The sequence below is a fragment of the Protopterus annectens genome, chromosome 16.part0, assembly GCF_019279795.1.
Source record: "Protopterus annectens isolate FY-2018-M chromosome 16.part0, PAN1.0, whole genome shotgun sequence".
In the NCBI taxonomy this organism is placed as follows: Eukaryota; Metazoa; Chordata; order Ceratodontiformes; family Protopteridae; genus Protopterus; species Protopterus annectens.
In genome coordinates, this window is record NC_056750.1 from 768,370,938 (window position 1) to 768,396,045 (window position 25,108).

The 25,108-nt window shown below is 39.7% G+C and overlaps 1 protein-coding gene across 6 annotated transcripts in view; it reads left to right on the plus strand.

Annotated features, from left to right (window-relative positions):
- Positions 1-3,113: 3,113 nt before the first annotated feature.
- The window catches only part of GRIN1 (glutamate ionotropic receptor NMDA type subunit 1), a 2,709,836-nt gene continuing 2,687,841 nt past the window's right edge, over positions 3,114-25,108 (plus strand). For 4 of the 6 annotated variants that reach the window (XM_044058779.1, XM_044058782.1, XM_044058783.1 and 1 more), the window contains exon 1: positions 3,115-3,967. In XM_044058779.1, coding sequence (XP_043914714.1) covers positions 3,719-3,967 — 249 coding nt within the window. In that variant the 5' untranslated portion in view covers positions 3,115-3,718. Of the gene's footprint in view, positions 3,968-25,108 lie in introns of all 6 variants that reach the window. The other 2 variants (XM_044058780.1, XM_044058781.1) reach the window with 2 other exon arrangements.

Consider the following 25,108-nt stretch of genomic DNA (forward strand, 5'->3'; position numbering starts at 1 on the left):
CTCAATCAGTTTTATAATAGCATTTCATGCCCAGCTATGTCCGAAAACATTGTGAAATAAACATCAAAACCCACAACACTGCAAAGACAGACAGTCTGCAAAAAAAAAAGTCACAAAAGATGAAAGTTGTTGCTAGGGGTTGTCTCCTTATACACTTAATGTGAATGCTTTGCTCTTTCATCCTCCAGTCTCTAAATATATTATTGCTGAGGTAGCATAAAGTGTAAGGAAAGGGAAAATATAAAAACAGGTTTGTTTGTTTTTTTTTTTGCTTTTCCTCTTCCTCTGAATAGGCTGATGTCAGAGGCAGTAATGAATTCAATAAGTGACAACTCCACAGTTGATATAATGCAGTGCTGACAACTCACTTCTTTGCTTAAAGATAATGACACAAAGTGTTGACAGAATATGACACAAAAAAGAATACTGTTCTATCTCAGTCAACAGTATTGCTGGGATGGAGGAGTGGAAATCCAGTTGTAGATGCTCTTCTTGCAATATTTACTGCTTCATAAGCACATCTTGGCATGTGTAATCCTGTCCTATCCAATGTGACTAGAAGCTGTTTTCCATTTTTTTTTCTCCTTCTATGAAACTTGAATATTTTGTTGTAACTAAACTTAGATATAATAACATATGTGCTATGTAATGCATAGCACTGATAGACAGATCAGCAGAAGTAAAAGGATTTATGACTTTTTATCAAAGGACAGTGGTGTCAAATGGAAAATTTTCTCATTAATATTCTCCAGAAAAAAAAGAGAATCTGCTCTAAATTGTTATAATAAATCAGACCTATCAATCAGAACCCAGTAAAACCCGTCACTGATTTTAAGCATGGAACATGATATTAAAGAAAATGAGAATTTTAATAAGTAATTACCTCAATGATAAAAGAAGAGGAGGAACAGGCCAGATCACTATGAATGCCTTATCCTCATAATCTAACAATGTTTCATTTTTAGGAGATAAAGGATTACCTATGGGCAGACCAAAACAGTCATTAGTATAATTTTCTCCCCAAATGTAATACATTTTGGGAGATCCAGAACATTAGGATGAAATGCCATCACAGTCCAAGCTTGGATTCATTGGGAACTTAGCTTGTTACATGGAAAAATCATGTATCATATTCTACTACCAGTGATGGAATGGACAGAGATTCCATCTGACTTTTAACACTACAAGACTTATTTAGGTCCTACAATGGTGATAACAAAAGTTGCTGTGATGCTGCTTACAGAACTAGTTTAAACATTCCCTAGATTTGTTTTTGTTTAAGTATAGCAAAGTCTTAATGAGAAACAGAATCACTGACACCAGTGTAATGGCATCGAAATATACTTGGGTTTTTCTACCATGATGGATTTTCATTTTCCATTCTAGAGAACTCCTGTGTTGGAGAATTATTTTGTGATGCTCATCTTATACTACTGTTAGTATTGCTGGCTGTTCTATTTTGCATGAAGCCTGAAATGACAGTGGTTACTTGTTTTTATGCATCTTAATGATGAGCTTTTGTGTATCAGAAGTGGAGATAGTCAGAGGTGCTATGACTTCCTCCAAAGAACAGGAAGACGACTTTGTGTGTGTGTGTGTGTGTGTGTGTGTGTGTGTGTGTCTGCATCTGACATCTTTCTGAAAACTTTTCAACTTTTTTTCTCCTTTTTCTAGAAATTTTTTTGAAACAGAACTATCACATTTTATACAACGCTCAATTTTATTAGACTTTAAGCTCTGTAATTTATTTTCTGTTATGTAAGAATATAATGATTTAAGTGTCCTGTGTCTAGTTGACTGAATAAATTTCAAGCAATTTTCCCAAAACTTGTAATCAATGTGATTACAGCAAGGATCCAAGCAAAATTTATGTCTATCTGATTTTTTAAGGTCACCTTGAGTATCATAACCACATTTATCCACTGATTTGGAAAGGAAAGAAATACCATGCAGATGAACCCCCCTAAGAAATTTAAATAGTGAATGAATTCTGAAAGATCTAATGGAAAGCAATGTAAAACAACAGGTCTAATCATGCTAAGAAATTAATATAATGGAGTCACAAAAGAAATGCAGCTGAATGATTAACATTTTTGACAGGGCAAGCAAACCTAAAGCAAGTGCATGCCAGTGCTATATGTACAAAACCCACATGCTATCCAGTGGCAGTATCTATGTTAACATTGAGAATGATGATAGCCTTTACAATTAAACTGAGAATCTGTAGAAAAAGTGACCCGCCCGACAATACAGCTTTACTGCTAAGTAAACTCTAATGCTATGGTTTATTGCTACAGTAAGAATCCTTTCAGTAACATTGTTCCCATTGGTATACTTTATAATACTAGTAAAATTATTAATAAGCAAAGGCTTCAGATTTTAGTGTAGTGTCTTAAGTAATAATATAGCCAAATGCTGTTGTGCTTTATATTTTCCATTATATTTTGTACATCACAGTAAAATTTAAGGTTGTGTATTATGTGCATGTATGTACAGATACACATGCAAAGACACACACACGTGAAATGTGGATATCTGTCTGAGAAAGCTCTCATAAATACTTGTTAAAGCCCTCAGATGAGTACAACTGCATAAACTAATGCCAACTTCTTGCATCTGTACACAGCATAGTTAGAAGTAGGCTTACTCATTTGAAACCATCTTTACTATTGGGGTGGACAATAGCTAAAATAATGTTTAATTTCTTTAGTGTGTAGCAGCAACATTTGGTCAGATGTGCATGTTTTGTCTATAGGAGTAAATGAATGTGGAGGCAACTATGCGTGGCTCAGAATAGAAAAAATAAACTTCTGGCTAAAGCCCCTATTTTGCTGATTACCTCCCTCATCCTCTACAAAGAAATTATATCTGGCACAATGTGGGTCTCCGTGGAACAATAATTCATATATTATTTAGAAATGCACTCATATGTAATGTAATGTCAAAAGCTTAAAGATGACAGAAAAAAGCAGTTGTTCACTTTGTCCAGTACACCTTCACACCTGCAGTTCCAAAATTATTTTACATAAAACAAAGGAATAGCATGCAAGAAAAATGGGGCCGTCAATTAGCACTATAACTACACTACTCCAATGTGACTTCAGAGATTCAGAACCTAGGAGAGCGACTAAACCAAAGGAAGCAACCTCTCTGTAGGACTCCTTCCTGAAGCCAGAGTCAACCACAGTGAGGGAGAGCTGCTCCATGAAACACACACACACAGAGCAGGGCGACGTTGCAACCGCCCCCTCTCAACCTGCAATATCAAGGACAAACCGACAATGCTGTTATGCTTAATACATGCATCGTTTGCTTCCAGCCAAGTCACAAATGCTGGGACAGGAAATTAAGTACAGCAGATGGACTCGTGATGTACGCTGGAAAGCGGTAACCGAGCTAAAAATGTTTGAAGGGTAATGATGTGGTGGCAAAGACCCTCAGCCAACGTGATCTAACAACACATGCAGCATGAAAGGCATACGCTACTACACTCATTTGAGCTATATAACTGAATAGGACGCGTCTTTCTCTGAAGATCAATTGAAATGGTGCTTCAGCGTTTTCTTACAGTTCTACATGTGACCTCCTAAAATAGAAACGCGAGGACTGCGTATTGTGAAATTATTTGCACTTGAGGAAATAAACTGCAAAACTGCTAAACACAACTACATTAAAAGGAACACAAAAGTGAACTACTTGCAGTTACATTTTTTCCAACATGAATTTTCTCTTGCTAGCAATCTTATTTTCGATTTCATTTGCCCGGGCTGGATGTGACCCGAAGATTATCAACATAGGGGCTGTTCTTAGCACAAAGAAATATGAACAGATTTTTAGAGACGCTGTAAACCAAGCCAATAAAATGCAGGGCGCTTGGAAGATTCAACTGAATGCGACTTCTGTCACCCACAAGCCTAATGCCATTCAAATGGCTCTGTCCGTGTGCGAGGACCTGATCTCCAGCCAGGTAGTATATGGACCAATGCAATCTCCACTTGTATTCATCCAGGCTGTAACTTCTCTTAAATAGTCAGCAGTTGTGTATTGCAATGTTGATGTATACTTTAGATTAACCTTTAATGAGTTCTCCAAATGCATTCATTCATTATTTCACGGTGCCTTTCAATTACTTTCAGACAACATTACTAATAAACTAAATATTTCCGCGGTTAAATAAAATTATTATAATAATAGCCAGCTTAGTTTACCCGAATAGTACTTTTAATCGGGATAATTGAGTTTAATCTATATATATTTTCAATAGTAAAAGCCATCCTCTCCATCTAAATTGAATGGACACTGTTTCCTGCACAGTTAATATTCCGTTTTAGAACACTTTTTTATTCTGGAAATTAAAACAAACACATGGTTTGTAAGTTGTGGTGGTGCAGGGAAATTGAAAAATTCTAGTACCTTTTAATCTATACAACTCCACGTAATTATGTTCACTTAGTAAAAAGTGAACGGGTTTTTGCATTATTTATTTAAATTACCTGCAAGTATGTATATTTATAAAATTCATGAACATTCCATGTGCTGTTTGCAGTAAATGGACAAAATGCCTCAACTGTACATAATTAATCAGGGTTTCAGTTATTTATATGCTCCCTCCCACAGCTGATAATTCAACGACAGGAAAACTGACATTCTCATTTGATATCCATTTAAAATAACTAACATCCTAATTTTATAGCCTTTTGAAATTAACTAAAATTATAACTAAGTCAGTAACTTATAAGGATTGTACTGTGCATGTGCAATCTTTTAGCTGCAATAGGCTGACTAAAATATTAATCTTGCGATACAAGCAACATCTGTAGTACTTGGCCAGGGAAAATATATTAAAGTCTCCGGACGGTTCCTGTCCTCTTGGCTTTATTTAGCTTGTTATACCATCCCCCACCTTATGCCGCTCCGGTGCATTCCAATGAAGCTTTGTCTCTCTGCAATGCAGTCTTTTACGTAACTGATTCAACACCTTTTTGTAAGAAAAAAGCTTAGAAATGTGAAAAATCCACGAACAGTCCTACCTAGGTATTCATTAATCGTAGTACCCCCATCTTGTGCCTGAGAGATCGATCGCATGCCCCTTCTTAGCTGGAAGGGCTATTAGAACCACCTCAGTGCACATTAAGGTCCACTAAGGCAAGCTGCGTCTCTCACGCAGTCTCAAAGACTGGGATATGCAACCAGTCAAAGAACACACACACACACACACACAACTTGTGGACCTCCTGGGCTGCTAAATCTTGCACCACTAAATGAAAATAATAAAACTCTTAAATTGCCCTCTTCCAGTTCAGCATAATTAGTTTGCATAAATTGCACCCTGCGGTCTTTTCAATGCATTTTGTAATTTTTATGTCACCCTACAAGGCACGATCTGTATCTTCGTGCACACATTCCACCCCACATTTTGAGAATACAGCGATAACAGTTATGTGTACTGACAAGCTAAGGAATTGTTGTAACCCATACTTAAGTCAATTTGTTTTACGCCATCAGTTCCCAGTACCGTCTGTGGCGGACTGTGCAGTATTCATACCCATTCTTACTGATAAATCTATGACTATTATGTACGTCTTGGGCACGGGTTGCCAGATGCCGCCAAAAATGTCAGATTTGTGTCCCAAGCTCAAATGCCATTTTCCCTCTAACAAATAATACTTTATTATATGGAATATCATACGGAAAAATCACATACACTGAAATTACGGTCCCTTTAATTCAGAAGTAACATAAGAAGCACATCCCAGTAGAGACACAATTATTTCCTTTCCTGTGTCAATTGAACCTTATTTATTCCATGTGTGTGTTTTGAATACTGGACACATTATGCCTTTGAGATGGTCAGAGAGTTTTACCCTAGAAAATGAAATTGTATACCATGGTTTAGAACAGCATATGCCTAATTGTAGCCCTGTCTGTACAATTTCATGCAGCGTACATGGTTTGTGAACATCGAAGAGTAAATCCAAATGTCCTTTTGTAAGTCACTGGTGAGAGCTACAGTTTTCTATTTAAATATTGTGCAAAATACATTATTTCAAATGCAAACTGATATAGCATCATAGTAGGTTTAGCTTCTACTTCAGTTCACATGTTATTTACAGGAAAATTATCTCTGTACATGAGATGATGGCAATAATACTGCTATTTTTATTTTATTTTTTTGTAAGTGAAATGCTAAGAATTTTTTTATAAATGGTTGGAGTTTTAACTTTTTAAATATCTTCTTGTTCCATAACTATGTCAAGAGACTTAGCTAGTTAGAAATGGACAAAGTATATTACTACCATAAGGTGCATAAGATGGACAAATATAACATTACTTTTGCAAAGGTTGTGTTTTTTAACAAGTTGCAACAATGCCAGTTGGTAAATTTAAACAAAAGTTTCCAGAATCAATGGTCTGTCCTTCCATAAGTCATTTAATCAGATAAAACAATCTCATAGCTAATTAACTGTGGAAAGTCTGGTAACCAAACAAAGATATGAGTTTTGAATAATGATTAAGTCATATATGAAACACTAAAAATCATTTCAGTAGTTTAATAGCCCTGTTGCATGATTATGTGATGTCTCTAACTTTAATGTGCAAGATTTTCTCATATTTAGCTCTTTCAACTTCTTCTAAGATTTTAAAAATTTGTGAAGTAAATGCGTTGCTATTAAAATCAGCAGAGTATCTTTACGGCTTATGCAATCAAAGTTTTGAAAGTGGAATGTAATATCTTGACCTGTTGTTGTGTCACCAATATTTGGTGTAGAAGTAATGGTAGGAGGGAGGTTGGCGTAATGGTTGAGGTGTTTACCTTAAAGACACAAGGTGCAGGATTTGAAACTCAAATGGAGCAATTGGCTAGGCTTAAAATGGCCCACAAGGCAGTTAACCTAGTAACAATCTATAAAACCAATGAACCTACATATACTCTTTGACGGGGCAGTGGTGTAGCAGTAGCATTGTCACCTCACAGCACGAGGTTCTCCAGTTTGATTCTTGGCTGGGGTGCCTTCTGTGTAGAGTCTGCATGTCCTCCCTGTGTTTGTGTGACTTTCCTTCGGGTGCTCTGGTTTCCTCCCATGTTACAAAGACGTGTCTGTTGGCTTCGTTCCAAGTCAGACTTTCCTGGTAAGCAAATGTTAAATAAATAAATATAGTCATAACAGGAGACATATCTGGATAATCATTACCTCTTAGAGCAATAAATCTGGACAAAGCCAGTAGAACAAAGGCCCAAAAATAGGGACAATTTTTAAATATTAGTCTTACAAACTTAGAAAGTTGATAGAATAACAGGTTTTACATTAGCAAGAATTTTCTGAAGGGTATGAAGTTTGAAATTCAAATGTCTGTATTTTCTGACTACAATCTTTAATGAGTTGGCATTAATTTGCCAGAAAACCACAATTTAATGAAAAATGGACCAAAAACATGAGTCAAAAATCTGGACATTCTGCGAAAAACTGTACAGCTGAGATGTATGCCATCCTGGAAACACTATACTCATCATGATCAAAATTAGACTAACCTTCTGTTTTGATTAAATTAGTACCATTTGAATTGCAGTAAAGGGAAGGAATGCATACATTAACCTCTAATTCTGTGGGGGAGAAAGTTATCTGTCTTCTAAATAGTCTGGTAAAATATGAGGGAACAAAACACACTGACATGAGTGTTGTGGTGTATTATAAACAGGTTCACTTCTAGGAGCCCCAATTACTTTCCTGTTCAGAGCCTGCAAGCTGGAATTATAAACCTGGAATATGAGATGACAACAGATGAAAGATGTATTTCAAGGCCCATTCCAGAGGTCAAGGTCATTTTCTTACAAAGTTAGAAAGGTCTGGTTCCTACTTGCTTAGTTTTTTATCATGTTGTCTATATTGTTTGTAGGTGCCCTGGCTAAACATTTTCCTGAAAGACTGTCAGGGTACTCTGCGTGCATCTCCTTTAGGCTGCTATGAAGCCACTTTACCTATTTATATCAATCACTATGCCTTAGCATAATCCAAATAATCTATTGCTAGACATTTACATTGGACAATGGAAATAAAGTTATTCCTATGGCTAAAATAGCCCTGGATATCACAAATGCAAGATCCAGAACTGCAGGTCAAGGACCTCTGAAAAGTAAACAGTGATTCATCACTAAGCTTCAAAACTCACTGTTACATCATTAAAGCATTTCTTTCTTGTGGGGTTCACCCCCTACATTTTTCCCATACTCTTGCTGCTTATGTATACTGACTCTAAGGATAGTGCATATTATAAAAGTGGGAATATTCTAAAGTACCACAGCCCAAGGCTTAGAATATATTCCTTCACATTTGCATTTGTAATTCATCACAGAAATTATTTCTTATTCTGTTTGGAGTCTTCAAAGTTACCATCCTGAAGCTCTGTTTGTTTTTTCTTACAAAAAAGTGTAATAAAAACCTTGACATTTTTGATCTCCTTCAGCAAAATGTCCTTTTTTTACATTGTTTTATTAGCCATTGAACCACAACGTGTAGGTTTGTGTCTGGCCATGAGCTGTTGCTGCTGTGGTATGGGATGTGATTCCCTCAGCCCTCCTGCTTTGTAACCTAGAGCAGGTCACTTAACCAGACATTGCTTCCAGGTTGTTCCTGAAGAGGTACTGTATGTCCAGTGGTCTTACTTTGTTAATAAATAGGTATTACTTCTATTATTATTAATCTCTTGACAGGAAAATTTCTGTGATGCAAGTTGACATATAGACATAAACTAATTCTGTTGCTCAAATATGTTGCGTTTCTTGTAAGTTCATTTGTGTTTATTATTGAAATCATATTTTCTTTTTTACCCTGCAGAAAGATGACTGTGAAACTCACACCCTAAAGTTATGCAGTAAATGGGGGAAGAGTGCAGTAGTCATGAAATAAAGAAGTTATGTACTCACCATAACGTTCCATGTTTGTAGTCCATCTTGCCCTTCATTCTTACATATGGGATCGGAGCCGAGACTCGGCCTATTTACAAGCTCAAAGTCTTCTAGTTGGCTCGTGACTAGGTAGGTATCCCATGGTGCACCAGTACAATCCCCAGATCTTGTTTGCTGCTAACTAGGAGAAAAAAATACAAACATACAGAAAGAAGCCAATACTAAAAGGTCTCCAGAAAATAATGATAACAATATTTGTCTGTCTCCGGGTACTTCCAAGATGGGGGTAGGTGGGTGGGTTCGTAAGAGTGAAGGGCAAGATGGACGACAAACATGGAACGTTATGGTGAGTACATAACTTTTTTATGTTCTGTAGTCCTATCTCACCTTCATTCTTACATATGGGACAGCATCCCTAGCAACTTATTCTTGGGTGGCTCAAGGAAAAATACACCTGAGTACCGTGGAACCAAAGGATGCTCTACCCCTGGAGGTTAAATCCAATTTGTAATGAGTAATAAATGTGTGAGGGGTAGCCCAAGTTGCTGCTGCACAAATGTTATCAAGAGGGACCCTGGCTTGAAAGGCTGCAGAGGTAGACTAAGATCTCGTAGAATGAGCCTTGATATTGAAAGGTAAAGATCTACCCTCAGAGGTGTAAATGTAAGCCATTCAACTAGAAATCCAATTTGAGAGGGTCACTTTGGAAACTGGTAAACCTGACCTGGATTTGGAGAAGGAAATAAATAGTTGATCTGATTTCCTGAATTCCTTTGTCCGGTGCAAATAAAAACGTAATTGTCTATGGACATCCAACTGATGAAACCTGTATTCTGCTGCATTGGAATGATTTGGAAAGAACACTGGAAATTCTAAGGATTGGTTCAAAGTGTTATGGGAACAGACCTTGGGGACAAAGGAGGGATTAGTATGAAGAGATACTCTGTCTTTGTGAAAAATCAGAAAAGGGGGTTTTACAGATAATGCTTGTAACTCTGACACCCGTCTGGCAGATGTGACAGCCACCAGAAACAAAGTCTTCCAAGACAAAAATTTCAAAGGCGATGAATGAGAAGGCTCAAAGGGTGGCGACGTCAATCTGGATAGCACAAAATTCAAATCCCATGAAGCAACAGGTTCTTGAAATGGGAGTCTTAACAACGTGGCACCTTTGAAGAAGGTTTTGCACAGCCTATGTGACATCAGATTAGAATCTTGTATGCCAATTGAAACCTGATAGTGGCACCCACAGATCCCTGGTGGAAAAGCTCAGACAGGAATTCCAAAACCACCGGAATGGGGGTGGTATAAGGGTCAACATTCTTTTTCTCAGCCTAGAAAGAGAATCTCCTCCATTTACTGGAATATAGTCTCCTAGTGGAGGGTTTATGAGAGGACATTAGGATATGAGTTACAGAGGTGAGAAGTTGTGAAGCCTGACTAGGGATGAAACTGGAGCAGCCAAGTTGTCAAATTGAGGGTGTGTAAGGCGGGATGAAGCGAGCCTGACATGTGCATCAAGAGATCTGGCACTGGGTCCAGAATCCAAGGATCATCTAGGAGAAGAGGCCCGAGAAAGGGGAACCAAACCTGACGAGGCCAGTAAGGAGCAATGAGGATCAGTTTGCTTCCCAGCCGTTTCGCTTTCTGAATAACCTTGGGTATGAGAGGAAAGGGGGGAAAGCATAAAGGAGACCCAGGGGCCAATCGTGAACAAGTGCGTCTCTTGGTGAGTCCCCCAGAGGGGTGATGAGGGAGAAGTAGCTGCTGCATTTGGCATTGATTGGGCTGGCAAAGAGATCGCAGCAAGGCTGTCCACATCTGCGGAAAATCTGCTCCGCTATTTCCTATTTCAGAGACCACTCGTGAGACATCAAAATTGCCCGGCTGAGCTGGTCAGCTATCATGTTGGTTGCCCCTGGAATGTGCATTGCCACCAGAAAACGCTGGGAAGATAATGCCCATTTCAAAACTCAAATGGCCTCTCGACAAAGTGTTTATAATCTGGTTCTGCTCTGTTTGTTGATATACCATACTACCGACATGTTGTCTGATTGTGTCGCAATCGTCCCCAGAGGCAGAAGGTCGTGGAGTGCTTGCAACACCAGGAGCACCGCCCTCATCTCTAGAACATTGATATGCAGGTGAGCCTCGTGATCTTGCCATGTGCCTTGGACAGTCCTGCCTAGATAATGCCCCCCCCACCCTATCTGTGAGGCATCTGTGGCAACGAGTTGGCGAGGAACAAGGGAAGTGCCTGTGGTTAACTGATTGGGTAGAGTCCCCTAAATTAGGTCCTTCTTGCAAGATTCTGTCAGCAGTATGTGAAGAGATAATGGTAGGTGCTGAAAAGACCATTGGGATGACAGCAAGATGTTGAATTTGAAGAACCAGATTCTGTGCCCTTTCTACTGGAAGACTAGCCAACATGTCTACTGTGTCTATCTCTGTGCCTGTAAAATTCACAGATTGAGATGGCAATAAGGCACATGTTTCCCAATTGATAGAAATCCCCAACTGGGCACAAAGTTGAATGGTAGCGTCCCTGGTCTGAAGAAGTAGATACCTGGTGGGGGCGGTCAAGAACCAGTCGTCCAGATACGGAAACACCTGGAATCCTCAAAGTCTCAGGTGAGCTGTCACTACTGCCATACACTTGGTGAACACCCTGGGGGCTGTGGTAAGACCAAAAGGCAGAGCATGAAACTGGTAAGGACTGGCTCCCAGCCAGAAGCATAGATGACTCCTCGATGCCCTGTCCATTTTTATGTGGAAGTAAGCGTCTTGGAGGTCTATTGAGCACATCCAAGTGTCTTTCCCCAATAACAGAAGTATAGACTGCAGTGTCACCATCCAGAACTTGTCCTTCTTTACTGATTCATTCAGTCTGCTGAGGTCCAAGATGGGCCTCCAGTCCCCTGTACGTTTTGGCACTAAAAAGAATCTGGAGTAAGTTCCAGATCCTATTTGGTCTGCTGGGACGGTTTGGATGACTCTTTTTGCCAGCAACTTGTTGACCTCCACAGTTGCCTGATCCCTGTGATTAGGTGGAACATCCGAGATCCTCTTGGAAATGTAAGGTGGAAAAGAAAAGGGTATGACATAACCTCTGGTAATAATTCTTTGTACCCATTTGTCTTGAGTGATACTTAGCCAGGCTTCTGGATACAAAGAAATGCGACCCCCCGACCAGCTCCAGAGAAGCACAGTCGGGCCCCACATCAGGAGCGCTGGTAAGGCCGGCCCCGAAACGAATCGCTGCGTCCCTGGTTTTGCAGTCCGCCCCTGCCTCTAGAGCGATGTCTACCATTTCCTCCTCCTCCTCTGCCTCTGAAGGAGAAGTCACCCTGTGCATCTTGGAAAAACCTCTAGGACTTCTTGAAACACATTTTATCACTCCTCTGACCCTTAGGGTATGGTCTAAAGAAGACAGTAAAATGTACTCCCACGGCAGAGAGTGTTTTACCTTCTTGCTCACACCGGGTGAGTATGTCCTTTACCTTGGGACCAAACAATGAAGAACCATCGAAGGAGGCGTTGGTAAAGGTAGACTTGAATAGTTCCGCAAAATTACACAAACGCATCCAGGAATGGCATATTAGGGAAATTCCTGTACCCGCTGCTCTACTCGCTCCATCGGCTGCATGTGGGATAAGCCTCATGGACAAGTTGACAATAGAGTTCAAGGTAGACAACTGGGCAGACACCTTGTCAGGGACTCCCTCAGTACATGTACCTTGTAGAGAATCTCCTAACTCCTTAAGGAGATCTCTCTGAAGCCTCGTGAAGTGTGTAATGTAGTTCAGCGATCTAAGATTAAATGCTGCTGAAGAAAAGATATGCTTCCCATATCTGTCCATCGTTCGAGACTCCTTATTCGGCGGATGAACAGAAGAAGACGTTTCTGCAAGCTCCTTCTTAGTGGCTGCCGCCACCACCATGGCATCTACGGGAACACCTTTAGACAAAAATTCCTTTTCTCTGGGTGCAGAAAGAAACTTATTTGGTCTCCTGGGGACTGGCTCCATGGCATCAGGAGTATCCCACACCTTCCGACTAACTAGCTCCATCAGTTCATCGAAGGGTGGAGACACCCAAGAGGCTGAAGGTTGAGACCCGAAAGCCTTCAGGTACACTGACTCCTCATCAGGAGGGGTAACAGTGGTCCAGCCGCACCCCTGCTTAAGGATTTCCAAGATGTCTATGAAGGAGACATCACCAGAGGACAACTTGAGGGACCCTTCTGACTCCTCGAGGTCAGTGTCTGAAGTAAGAGACTCATCCTGGGAGTCTACATGCTTCCTCTTGCATGTTCTCTTCCATGGGGTTCCTCGGAAGGATATTCCTTGGAGGTCTCGGAAGAGTGGGGGCCACTAGCTGGTGGCTCCTGAGGCTGCGGGTCTCTGCTGTCCAAAGAGAGAGTAGGAGCTGAGACAGAAGTAGGTACCCTTGGAGGAAGAGTGTCAGTACCCCTGGTAGGAGCTAATGATCGGGACAGCACACTGCTCATCATCTCGAATGCCAACCTCTCTAGCTCCAAAGACCTCCTTGGCTCCGAGGAGACCTAGGATGCCATCGGTTCCAGAACCATCAGCTCCGAGATTGACGTAGGGTCCAAGCTCACCCTTGCTGATATGCCGATAGGCAGGCTCGGAACCAAAAAGGTTTGGTTCTAGGCATCCCTGTCGGGGCCGACCGGGGATCTTCAGCTGCTAAACACCACGAACGACACTGAGAGTGTCGGAGTGGAACTCAGATCAGAAACAACCTCAGGGGGAGCTGGAACCAAGGGTTCCACCAGTGGTACCAAATGCTCTGGCTCTGAAATACCAGCATGGCTCAGAGGAGGAATCACCGAAGGGGGGGATGGACTCAAGTGGCCCCAGAACCAACTGGGTCGGAGCCAACAGCAATTTAGGTAAGGCAGATGACTTCAGCAGTCTCAGCACTACCCTCTCCATATCTTCTTCTGATAAACTCCTGGAAGACCTGGAGGACAGAGTAGGAGAGCGGGATCTTTGCAGTATAGGTGACTTTAATGCAGGGGAGACCGGTAAAGGGTCGACAGACCGGCTCCGTTGAATACTCTCAGTGGTTGGCTCCGAACTACTTGGCGCTGACCCTGTAACCACAGTAGTAATACTCTCGATCAGCTCCGAACTCAGTGGAGTTGATGACACAGTAATTTTGTCATGCTTAGTAATTTTAAAAGGTGGCTCTGAGACACCAGCTGGTGCCGGGGAGGGCCTCTTAGAGGATTTGGACTTTTCCTTTTTAGATCCCTGGAATCTAGCAGAAGAGGAAGAACTAGCCAGACCTTCCTCAAAGGAGGGCTTTAAGAGACCTTTTAGAATGAGCTTATTTTTTCTTTTTTGCAACACCCCAGCACTAAAAGAGTGGCAAAATAAACAAGTTTCTTGCAAGTGGATGGCCCCAAGACAGTAAACGCAGTTACTGTGGCCATCCGTTATGGACATCTTCTGTGAGCATTTTATGCATTTCTTAAAGCCAGATGGCTTATAGTCTTTGCCTTCCTTAGACATCTCACAGAAGATGAACTCACACACACGCGCGCACACACACACACACACACACACACACACACACACACACACACACACACACACACAAGAAAGTGGGAGGACTAGGGCCTCTAATTAAATGGGCCTAGCCCTACAGGAACGGAAAAAAAAATACCACGAAGACTAGGTCCTCTAACTTAAACAGGCCTAGCCCGGGTAGGAAAGAGGGAAACTAGGTCCTCTAACTAAAACTGACCTAGGGGGGACAGAAACAAGTAGAAAGACCCACACACACAGAACAGGAAAACACAAAGAACAAGGTCAAAAGAACCTCGTTCTGTCTATAACACAACTGACAAAAAATATCAGTAAGTGGAGGCTCCGCAAAAAAACTCTTATTTACAGTATATAAGCAAGCACACACAGCTTAAACTAAGTGCAAATGCACCTAAACTACTAATATTAGAATGATATTGTTAACAACTAAAACAACTATAACAACTATAGCAACGAAGTAATAACTGGCACACAGGATACCAAGTACTATAAGGCCAACGGCCAACTGTACTTAAACAAATTGCACACAAAAGGCGCTCTACTAATGCTATCTAAATGCAAATACTACACAAACTAGAGCTATAGAATGCTAGAAAACACTATCAAATTGAAAAACAGAAGATTTAACAATTTTTGAAGAAAATGTGTAAAACATAGCCACGGAAAAGAAGAAGCACATCCGAACCCGTCAACGCGGCAAATGAGATCTGGGGATTGGAATGGTGCACCAGGGGATACCTACCTTGCCACAAGCCAACTAGAAGACTTTGAGCTTGTAAATAGGCCGAGTCGGAGCCGAGGATCGGCTCCGATCTCATATGTAAGAATGAAGGCGAGATAGGACTACAGAACATTATCTGGCATCTGTCTTTTTGTGTTGAATATCAGTTGTAATTAGTTTCTTTTCAGTGATGAAAGTGAATTTCCTTCCTTATTCCTGTTTGATATGGAGGATTATTAGATGCACGTCTCTATAAAAATCTTGCCCTACCCTTCCTTTCTAATTAACAATTAGATCACCTAGTGATAGACCAAACCAGAGTTTTTGTAACACAGGAGCATTAAATAAATTAAATCTAACATCAGTACTTTAACACTGAGTTGTAAACTATGTCAGTCTTCATAAACCTAACACTGGCATGGCAGCTTTTATAAAAGTGCATGTATATGGACAGAGCAGTGGTGCAGCAGTAGCATTGTCACTTCACAGCAAGAGGTTCTCCGGTTTGATTTTCGGCTGGGGTTCCTTCTGTATGGAGTCTGCATGTCCTCCCTGCATTCGTGTGGGTTTCCTCCGAGTGCTCTGGTTTCCTCCCATGATACAAAGATGTGTCTGGAGCATTTCTCCCTGGGCCTCCACTGAGAATTGGCTTCGCTCCAAGTTGAACTTTCCCGGTTAACAAATGTTAAGTAAACTCTTATTTTGTCCTGTCCAGAGCAACAACTAACTTCTTTGTTATGTTAATAGTACTGCTGCTAGAAATAGACTGCAAAGTGTTCTGTATCTGGTTTTAAATGGAACTTTAAGAAACCACATGAACTAAACATTATACTTCACTAACCGCAAAAGTACTAGAGCTACACAAAATTTACCTTATATATTCAGTGACTTAGAATCCTTATCATATGGCAAAGACTCAAAAGTGACAGCTTTAGATTCAGGATCTGCCTTATGAAAATTATATAAATTTTGCCTAACCAAAGAAAATGTACATGTCCTGCCTTTTCCTTTAGTGGAGACTAAATCTGGATCTTGGCTGGTGGTCTTTAAGACATCCAAAGAAGTGCGGTATAGTAGTGCTAGTACTGTTCAACTTGAACACAGAGCTTTATCTTCTTTCTGTATTTATTTTCACGAGAAGAGGGATTCCATACAAGATAACTAAAATTTTCAAGCAAAAATGTAACATCCCCATAAAGGAAGAATTTTCCTGATTCTGATCAGATGAAAGGGAGTGAATTTACACTGTACAAAAATCTCCCACTTCATTAGATACATTAAGGAAAGTTATCTGTTTTCTTTCCATTAACCCTATTGAACTTTTGCAGCCTCCAGCACAAATTCACATCTTTGAGTTCTGTTCATATGTTGGTGTCAGTCCACCAACAGTACCTAATGTAGGTCACTGTTGTTACAATATGCATAGTTGTTGAAACCATAGTGAAATACCCATTTACAAAACATCTTATTGTCAAAGAAGGGCTGCAATAAGATATGATTTGTGCTTAATACAGTGTGAAACCTACTCTTTTTCATAGCCTAGAACAGTGACTCTAGGTATGTCTGAATTGGAAGGTCACAAGTTTCCCATTGTCAATGACTCACTAGACTGGAACTGCCTAGGTAGTGCTGCATTGTGGAACTGAAGAAAAGGGAGAAAAGTGAGTTGTACTTTTGTTTTCCATATTCTGTCTCTTTCATGAGTATGTAGCCTTGGAGTAGATGAATGCTTGCTTGTTTGTTTGTTAACCATTACACACATGGCATATAAGAAAATAAACAGAAAGTAATTTACACATTCACATACAGAAAAAAATGCTTCGGTTAATTAAGAGATCAAGTGTATGGGAATTTGGACCATATCTGAGGTTGCTGGGGGGGGCTTGCCTCCTGAAAAACATTTTTGTGTGTTTTATGACACTAGTAGTGTCGCTGTTGTTAGACTGTGACCTCCAAAGGCTTTAGATCTTTTAGTTTAGATTAATCATTGTACTGACGGAATGACACAAAATTAACCACAGTAAGCCCAGGTGCAGCAATAGTGTGCTGGCTTGATCAAACAGTCTAAACTGCGAGGAGCATCCGCTGTTGAAACTCCCAGATTTGACATAACTATAGGACTACAGATATAAGCAACTATGAATGTACTTCTAATGTGTTTCTTTTAGCAGCACTGGTGCTGATCAGATGGTTGACAGTTATTAAAATGTATTTATATCCCTGATTAGTACCTCACTCAAAATCTGAGCTGAAGTATATCAATTTATTCCAGTTATTTTTCTCCCTTAATTTTAAAGATTCACATTTGCTGATCCTGACTCCATTTTCTTTCTAAACAGACTCCATAATCTTTAAGAGATAAAAACAGTGAACTACATTACTCAAGTGTGCACATTCCAACCACAATTATGATAAAACCAGTAATATAAATTTGATTGAAGATTTCTGAAGAAAAACAAGAAATGGATAAAAAGTATGTGACCCTATAAATAAGAAAACATTGAAGCAGTGATGTGGGATGTGAAATAGTGAGACTTGTGAGAAAAACAAAAGAAAGTACCTAGGAATGCTGACTATACTTACATATCTCATGTGCCAGTATGGAACACTGGTGCAATGGTACTGCTGATAGAAATGCTGTCTGGGAAGCATGATACATGAGGTGGGTAAATCCAAAAGTTATTATTTACCCTAAAAAATATCTATGCCTGCTGTACTAACAAAAAGAGGAAGGAGGTAGTGGCCAAGAGAGGGGGAAGAAACTAAATGAGTTGAAATAGGACATCTAACTGGCAGCAACCAGCTTTTATTTCAAGGGTGATGCCAAGGTAACAAACATAGCTTCCAGTCATCATTTTAGTTGAAATATTAGTATAGCCAGGTTAAGGTTATCAAAGCAACCTCATACCCTTTTGGTTTTTATCCAGAACCATGGGAATTTGCTGCTGTGCTTTATAGAAATTAAGTAGGATTGTGCTTTCATGTGACCACCATTGCTGTGGATGAGTGATCTTCATCAGACGTACATTTCTCACAGCTTCACAAATTACATGGCAGTTTTTTTAAAACATGAATTCATAAGGACAAACTCACTGACTGCCTCACTCCCACCCCCAGGTGTCTTGTGTTCTTTGCTCCTTTTCCCCCAGTATCTGTTTATACAGACTTCAACATGCAGTTCTTGTTACATGAGCTGTAACCTAATTTGTCATCTCATTGATCATTTCCAGTGCTTAACTCATAGTTTGTACAGTGCATTTCCAAGGTACAGCTTAGGGTTTTTATGTCAGTTTCTGTGAAACACAGGTGTGATTTTTCCAATAGAAACTGGGGAAAACCACTTCCAGTGCTTAAGGGGAGGGGAGAGAGTAGGGAAATGTGCTGGCAATGTCTCTTACCGAAGTGAGGAACTGCGAGTTTGGACAGCCCATTCATTGCACATCCCCCTTTAGCTCTGCTAGCCAGGCATTCAGGAGGAAAAATAAGGCTTATAGCAGAAAACTTTGAAACCGTCCATAATGGCTGTCAGAATACTGGTCCTTCCAGGTCAGCCTTTTCTACCTGGTGATGTGGAAAAAAATGAGGCAATAGACCAGGATGGAGCTGACAGCGAACAGGTAAAGAGGGCAAAGAGTGGAAAAAAATATCATTGCTATTTCATGATACATGTCGCCACTGAAATTATTTTATCAGTTACTTATATTTGAAGTACAATGAATGTTACACTGCATCTATGCATATTTTCTTACATCACTGCTTACCTTATAAATATATAATGAAAACATTAGTAAATACTTTGCAGGGTACATAGCACTTTCATGAGCAGAATTACAATAAACCACACCACAAAATATAAACTAAATAAATGATAGCTTGTAGCATCATGTATCACACACTTAAAAAAAGTTTACAGGGAACAACGCACCCTGCACCCTAAATCTCTAAATATGCTAAATATGTTACTAGCTTCTAAGTCATGGTGCATCTTTGCATCATTCCGGGTTTGTTCTTCCACGTTGTCCTCACATATGATGCCATAATTTATGTAGATCTCCTCTGACCTCAGATCTGACACCCTCCTTCTGTATAGGTCACAGAGCTGTTGTACAATAATTTCTTCATCCCCCCACCCCCCCAAGGAAATGTCTGAATAGTGCTTATTGTTACTGTATCACACATCTAAGATGTGAGGTTTGATCCTACCACTATTTGTCTCTGTAGAGACTACATAATCTCCTGAAGCAGATTTTCTTCAGGTATTTAATTAATTTATTTATTTCATTTTGAATTTGTTAACCAGGTAGGTGCACTGTTCTGAGGGCTTTTCAGACATGATCTGGGCCAAAGGAAATATAAACTGTACAAGAATAACATAGCATTTACAAGGAACTCAGTAACTTTCAAGCATTTAAGGTTGAATAACATAAATTTGACATACATGAAGACAATATAAAAATGGAAGCTATATACTTATCATAATGTCGGATCCTTTCATCCTAGTCTTTCTGATAGGGCTGATGGGTACCACGCTGTTTGTTGGATCCAATCTAGGTTTGCTAGAACTCCAAGCTCCTTTAAAAAATTCTCTCCCATAATTCCCCAGGGTAGTGGCTTCCCTCAGATCCAGTTTGCTACCTGATACTATAAACCTGAGAGTGAATGAGATAGAGACAGACAGAAGACCTTCCAGATGGTCTGCCAGGTCCTCAGAAAGTGACAGTTTGGATGGGAAAATAGGGAGATATGTCATACTGGATAGACTAGGACATAGCCGGCCTTAGGCATAGGCCAACCAGGCAACCACCTAGGGCGCCACTCTAGCAGGGGAACTTTTCCAGTATTTATTTGTTTATTTTTTTGTAGTAAAGAAATGGTTTCTTTAAAACATGTTGAATGAATACAGGAAAAAATGAAGAGCAAGATAAACTGTGAGAAAAGGGAAGAAAAAAGGAATCTGGATGGTGTCAGTAGACCAGGATGGGGGCACTGGGTGGTTTTTGATGCACTGTTAAGCCCTTTTGCCTAGGGCACCACTTGACCAAAGGCCGCCCCTGGACTAGGATAAAAGGATCCAGCTTTATGGTAATTACATGACTTTCACATCTTACTCACGCTATTTGTTCAATCTGTAAACCTGGCTAGCATCACACAAATCTCATCCACAGTGGAGTTTTTGAAAAAGGATGTGGAAGTAGTGACATATCTTGTAAAATGAGCTTTTGGGTTGACTTGTAAGGATTTGTTCTGTGGCTTGCAAGCAAAAGATCTGTGATCTGATAACTTCTATAACAAAGTTACTTTAGGCAGTTTTTTTCCCAGATGGTTAGGGGTGAAAGGGATGAATAATTGATTGCCCTTTCCTAAGTCCATGAATACAGAATCTCACTTTTCTATGAATGTCCAATCTGTGCAGAATATACTCTGCCTCATTCAGAATGGTTAGGATAGGAAACAGGCAAATGAATAGACTAGTTCACATTGTTCTCTGATGTAATTTTGGGACAAAGGGTGGGATTATTAAAGACAGAAACTGTATTTATCAAAAATTAAGTAAGGGAGACAGAAAGAGAAGGCGTGCAATTCTAAAACTCGTTTGACAAAGGTAGTCATCACCAAAAATAAAGTCTTCCAGGAGAGAAATGTTAGCTGTTCTGTAGATGCTGGCTCAAACTGGATTTTAGTTAAGGCTTCTAAAACAAAACTGAGGTCTCCAGGTAGAATGGGGTCCTTTACTGGAGGTCACAAGAGAAAGGTTCATTTTAGAAAGGCTTCACACAATCTGTGTGAAAGAAATGAGTGACAGTCAGTGCCACAATGGAAATTGGATACAGAATCCAGCTGAACTTCTATAGTAAAGTAGCTAGAACCTTTGTAAAACAGAACTGAGAAAAATTGTAGGAGTTCCAGAAGAGAAGTGGATGTATACACTTTTCAAGCAAATTCTTTTTGAGACACAGAAAGGACGCAAACCATACTTTTAGATAACAATATCCCTGTGGCCATCAGGGGAACTGATGAAACCAAGTGGTTAAATTTAGGATACGTAAGTCCAGGTGAGGCTGACCGAATGGGCTTGGCACTATATTCGGAGGGGATCTAGAAGCCCTATGTGCTTCATCAAATGGGGCTTAAGCAAGCCGTGGGGTGAGGGGTATCACATGTCTGACCACTGCATCTCTCAAGGACTGTCAAACCAAATGGATTAGAACAAAGAAGTTGTTGCATTTGGTATTGGTGAGGGAGGCAAATAGATCACAGCAAGGTTGACCCCAGTCCAGTGGTTGGATATCTGATGAGCTACTGCCAGACTGAGAGACCACTCATGAGGCATCAGAATAGACCTGCTGAGCCTGTCCTCAAGACAGTTGGCCATCCTTGGAATATGCATTGCAGTCAGACAATGATGCAAAGCAATTGCCACTGCCAAACCGTTATGGCTTCTTGGCAAAGGAAGTAAATTCTGGTTACTCCCTGCTTGTTCAAGTACTCAAACACAGACATATTGTTTGATGGAATGAAATCACTTCTGTTGTAAAAAGGTCTTGTAACACACTCAAAGCAAGGAGAGCTATTCTCATCTCCAGAACACATATGCAAAGAGCAGTGCCTGTTTGATTCTTTTTATTTTTTTGTTAAAAGAATCCTCTTTACTAAATTATCACATATGACATAGGCAATCATACATTTATATAAATGAAAAAAAACATATTGACATCATTTTAGTTGCAAATATTATACACCACAAACCATACTGGCATAATTTTTTGTTGCAAACATTATACATTATTTATAATCTATCCAGTCATTTCCAGTCAAACATTACATAGCTCATTCAAGTAATGCCTTCTTTTAAACCTTGTTCCTCCTCTGCATGTATTGTTTCCACAGTTCCCATGTTTTTCTATGTAATTTACTCCTACCCTTTTCTAAAGATCCCAGTTCCAGTTGTGCTATCTCTGTTGCTATATTCACCGCTTCTAGTAAAGTTAGTTTAGACTTTGATTTCCATTTTCTACTAATTGCTTTTTTGGCAGACAACATAAATAGACTCAGCAAGGCCTTACTATGTCTAGGCAATTCCGATTCTGTATCATAGCTCAAAAAAAATAATTTCCTTAGTTACACCAATTTGCTTACCCATTATCTCTGACAGTGCAGTCTGCAGGGAATCTTTAAAGTCTGCCAAATCATTACACTCCTAAAAATATGTTCCAGTTACCCCCTTTTTCCTCATCACACCTCCAACATTTGCTGTCTACATTATGAATAAGTCTTTCAAGTCTACGTGAGGTGTAAAAATACCTATGTAAACACTTCCAAGCAAAGATCCTAAATCTTCTAGACTTTGTTGAATATTTGGGAGATATATTTCTCCCCAATGTTTCTTTGTAAATTGCTTATCCAGTCAGTCTTCCCAACTCTTTCTAACCTCCTCTGATTGATTCTTATAGTTATCATGCAATATTTTGTATACTCTACTAATTATTATTTTTTAACAGCAGCGTCTGTTCCATATTCTACTAAAAATATAGGATTCCCTAAATCTTTCTTTTTGCCTATACTCTGATATAGGGAAGACAATCTGTAGTCTGCAGTCCAAATACATTCTTGGCCTCTTCCCATTCTATTACCTTTTCCACTCTAATTATTGGTTCTTTTGCCAGTTTTCTACAAAAAATCCATTTCCCTCTTGCCTGTTGCCTGTATCCCTAATTGCAGTCATCCCTATCAGCATAATCTCCTTTCTCCATTTGTGTGGTTGCTTAGTTCTTAGAATACTTTCTGCTACTTTTGGAATATAATATTCTGTATGGTTATTGCTATTCACCTTAAGGATCTGCATCCAAAACCCCAGTGTCTTCTTGTTTCTTGACCCCCCCCATTTCATCATCATCATCATCCCTTTCTACTTTGAATTATATGTTTCTGCTTGTGCTATGTATACAAGCCTTAACTGTGTAGCTCTGAAATACCCCTTCAAATTGGGTAATTCCAAACCACCCTGTTCAACTGGAAGAATCAACTTATCCCACTTGACTCTTGCCATCTTCCCCTCCCAGATAAAATCCTTCAGCTCCTTGTTAATTGATATCTACAACTCCTCCTCTGGTTGATAAAAATACACCTGACCTGCATACAAAACTAAAGGGACTAAAAACATTTTAACTGCCCATATCTTGCTATCCATATCAGTATAACAGAGCTTCCAATTTCTCAGTTTTTGTATAATCTTTTGTTTAGTCTCTTTCCATATATCCTTAGCTGCTACACCAGAATCGTTTTTATCCATATTCCTAAGTACTTTATTTTATCATGCCCCCATAAATATGGATATTACTGAACTAATTTGTGTGTGGGTACATAATTTACCACTATTGCCTTCGTTTTCGTTTCATTAATTTTGTATGTCAAAAAGATTTGAAACTGCCTCAAAATGTTCCATAACACTGTAATGTCCTTTTCTGGTTTTATCAGGTATAAAATAATATCAGCTTTGAATAGAGGCAGCTTTTCTTGACTATCATACCAATTATATCTTTGAATTTCTGAGTCTGCTATTTTCTTTGCCAAGGATTATAAATATAGTGCAAATAACAATAGGGAAAGAGGACACCCCTGCCTGGTTCCTCTGCTCAAACACAAATTATCAGATAGGAATACACCCACTTTAATTTTCGCATCCGATTCCTCGTATATCTTCCTAATAAACCTTGTAATTTTATCAGAGAATGCAAATGCTTCCATTGCCCCTGCTTATAAACTCCCAACTTACTCTGTCAAATTCTTTCTCTGTATCAAGACCCACAAAAACTGTGGTATTTTCTTAAACTCAGCTTCCCTCTGGATCATCACTGTTTTGTTAATGTTGTCAAATGTTTGCCTCCCCTCCACAAAGCCACAATGATCCATATCTATGACTTTTGTTATCAGTTTTCCCATTGTTTTAACCACTATAGACATAAACATTTTATAATCATGATTTAGGATTGAAATGGGCCTGTATGAAGCTGGATCTGATGGATCTTTACCCTCTTTCAGTATTACAGCCACTACTGCTTTCTTCCAGGATGTTGGTGCTTCTCCTCCTCTTAAAATACTGTTAAACAAAACCTTCCAGATCTTTATCAGCTTATTCCCTCCTAGCTTCCAAACTTTGCCCCTGTTTTATTCTAGGCTCCTTGGACCATCCTCCCCTTGAAATGCCCCCCACCTCACTCCAAGAACGAGGTGATCATGGTGACTATTGCCTGTCAAGAAGGAGGAATGAAAGGTCTCCCTGCTGAAAGTATTGGAGAGGTGAGACATAATTTCAAAGAAGTCTTTTATAGTTGTGGAGTGATTATGTCAATTACAGGATAGTCAGAAAACTGCATCCACTGGATGGTGAACAGCCCTAATTGCAGGACTATGGCTATAGTTAAGGGCATCAAATCCAGTACACGCAGAACTAAAAGCACTGAATGGGATGTATGGTTGGAAAAGTACAGCTCTGAAGCACTGAGTGTCTGTGTTCTCTCTGTATGATAGATGATTGTACCACTTGTGGTGTTCAGATGTTGTCCGATAAATATAATGGACCAAGTTAGGGTTTCTATAAACTACAAAAGGACAAGTCTAAAGATAGTTGCAACAGGTAGTCTCTGGCATTGATAGAGATTCCCTGGTTGTAGCATTCAGCAGCCAATCATCCAAATATGGGAACACCTGGATGCCTCTTAGTCTGATTTGGACTGTGACTACTGCCATACAGTTGGTGAACACCCAGGAGGCTGTAGTGAGCCCAAAGGGCAGAGTTCTGAACTCATAAGGATTAGCTCCTAGCCAGAAGCATAGAAAACTCCTGAATGCCTTTGCTATCTTGTCATGGAGGCAGGTATTCTGAATATCTATGGAACACATCCA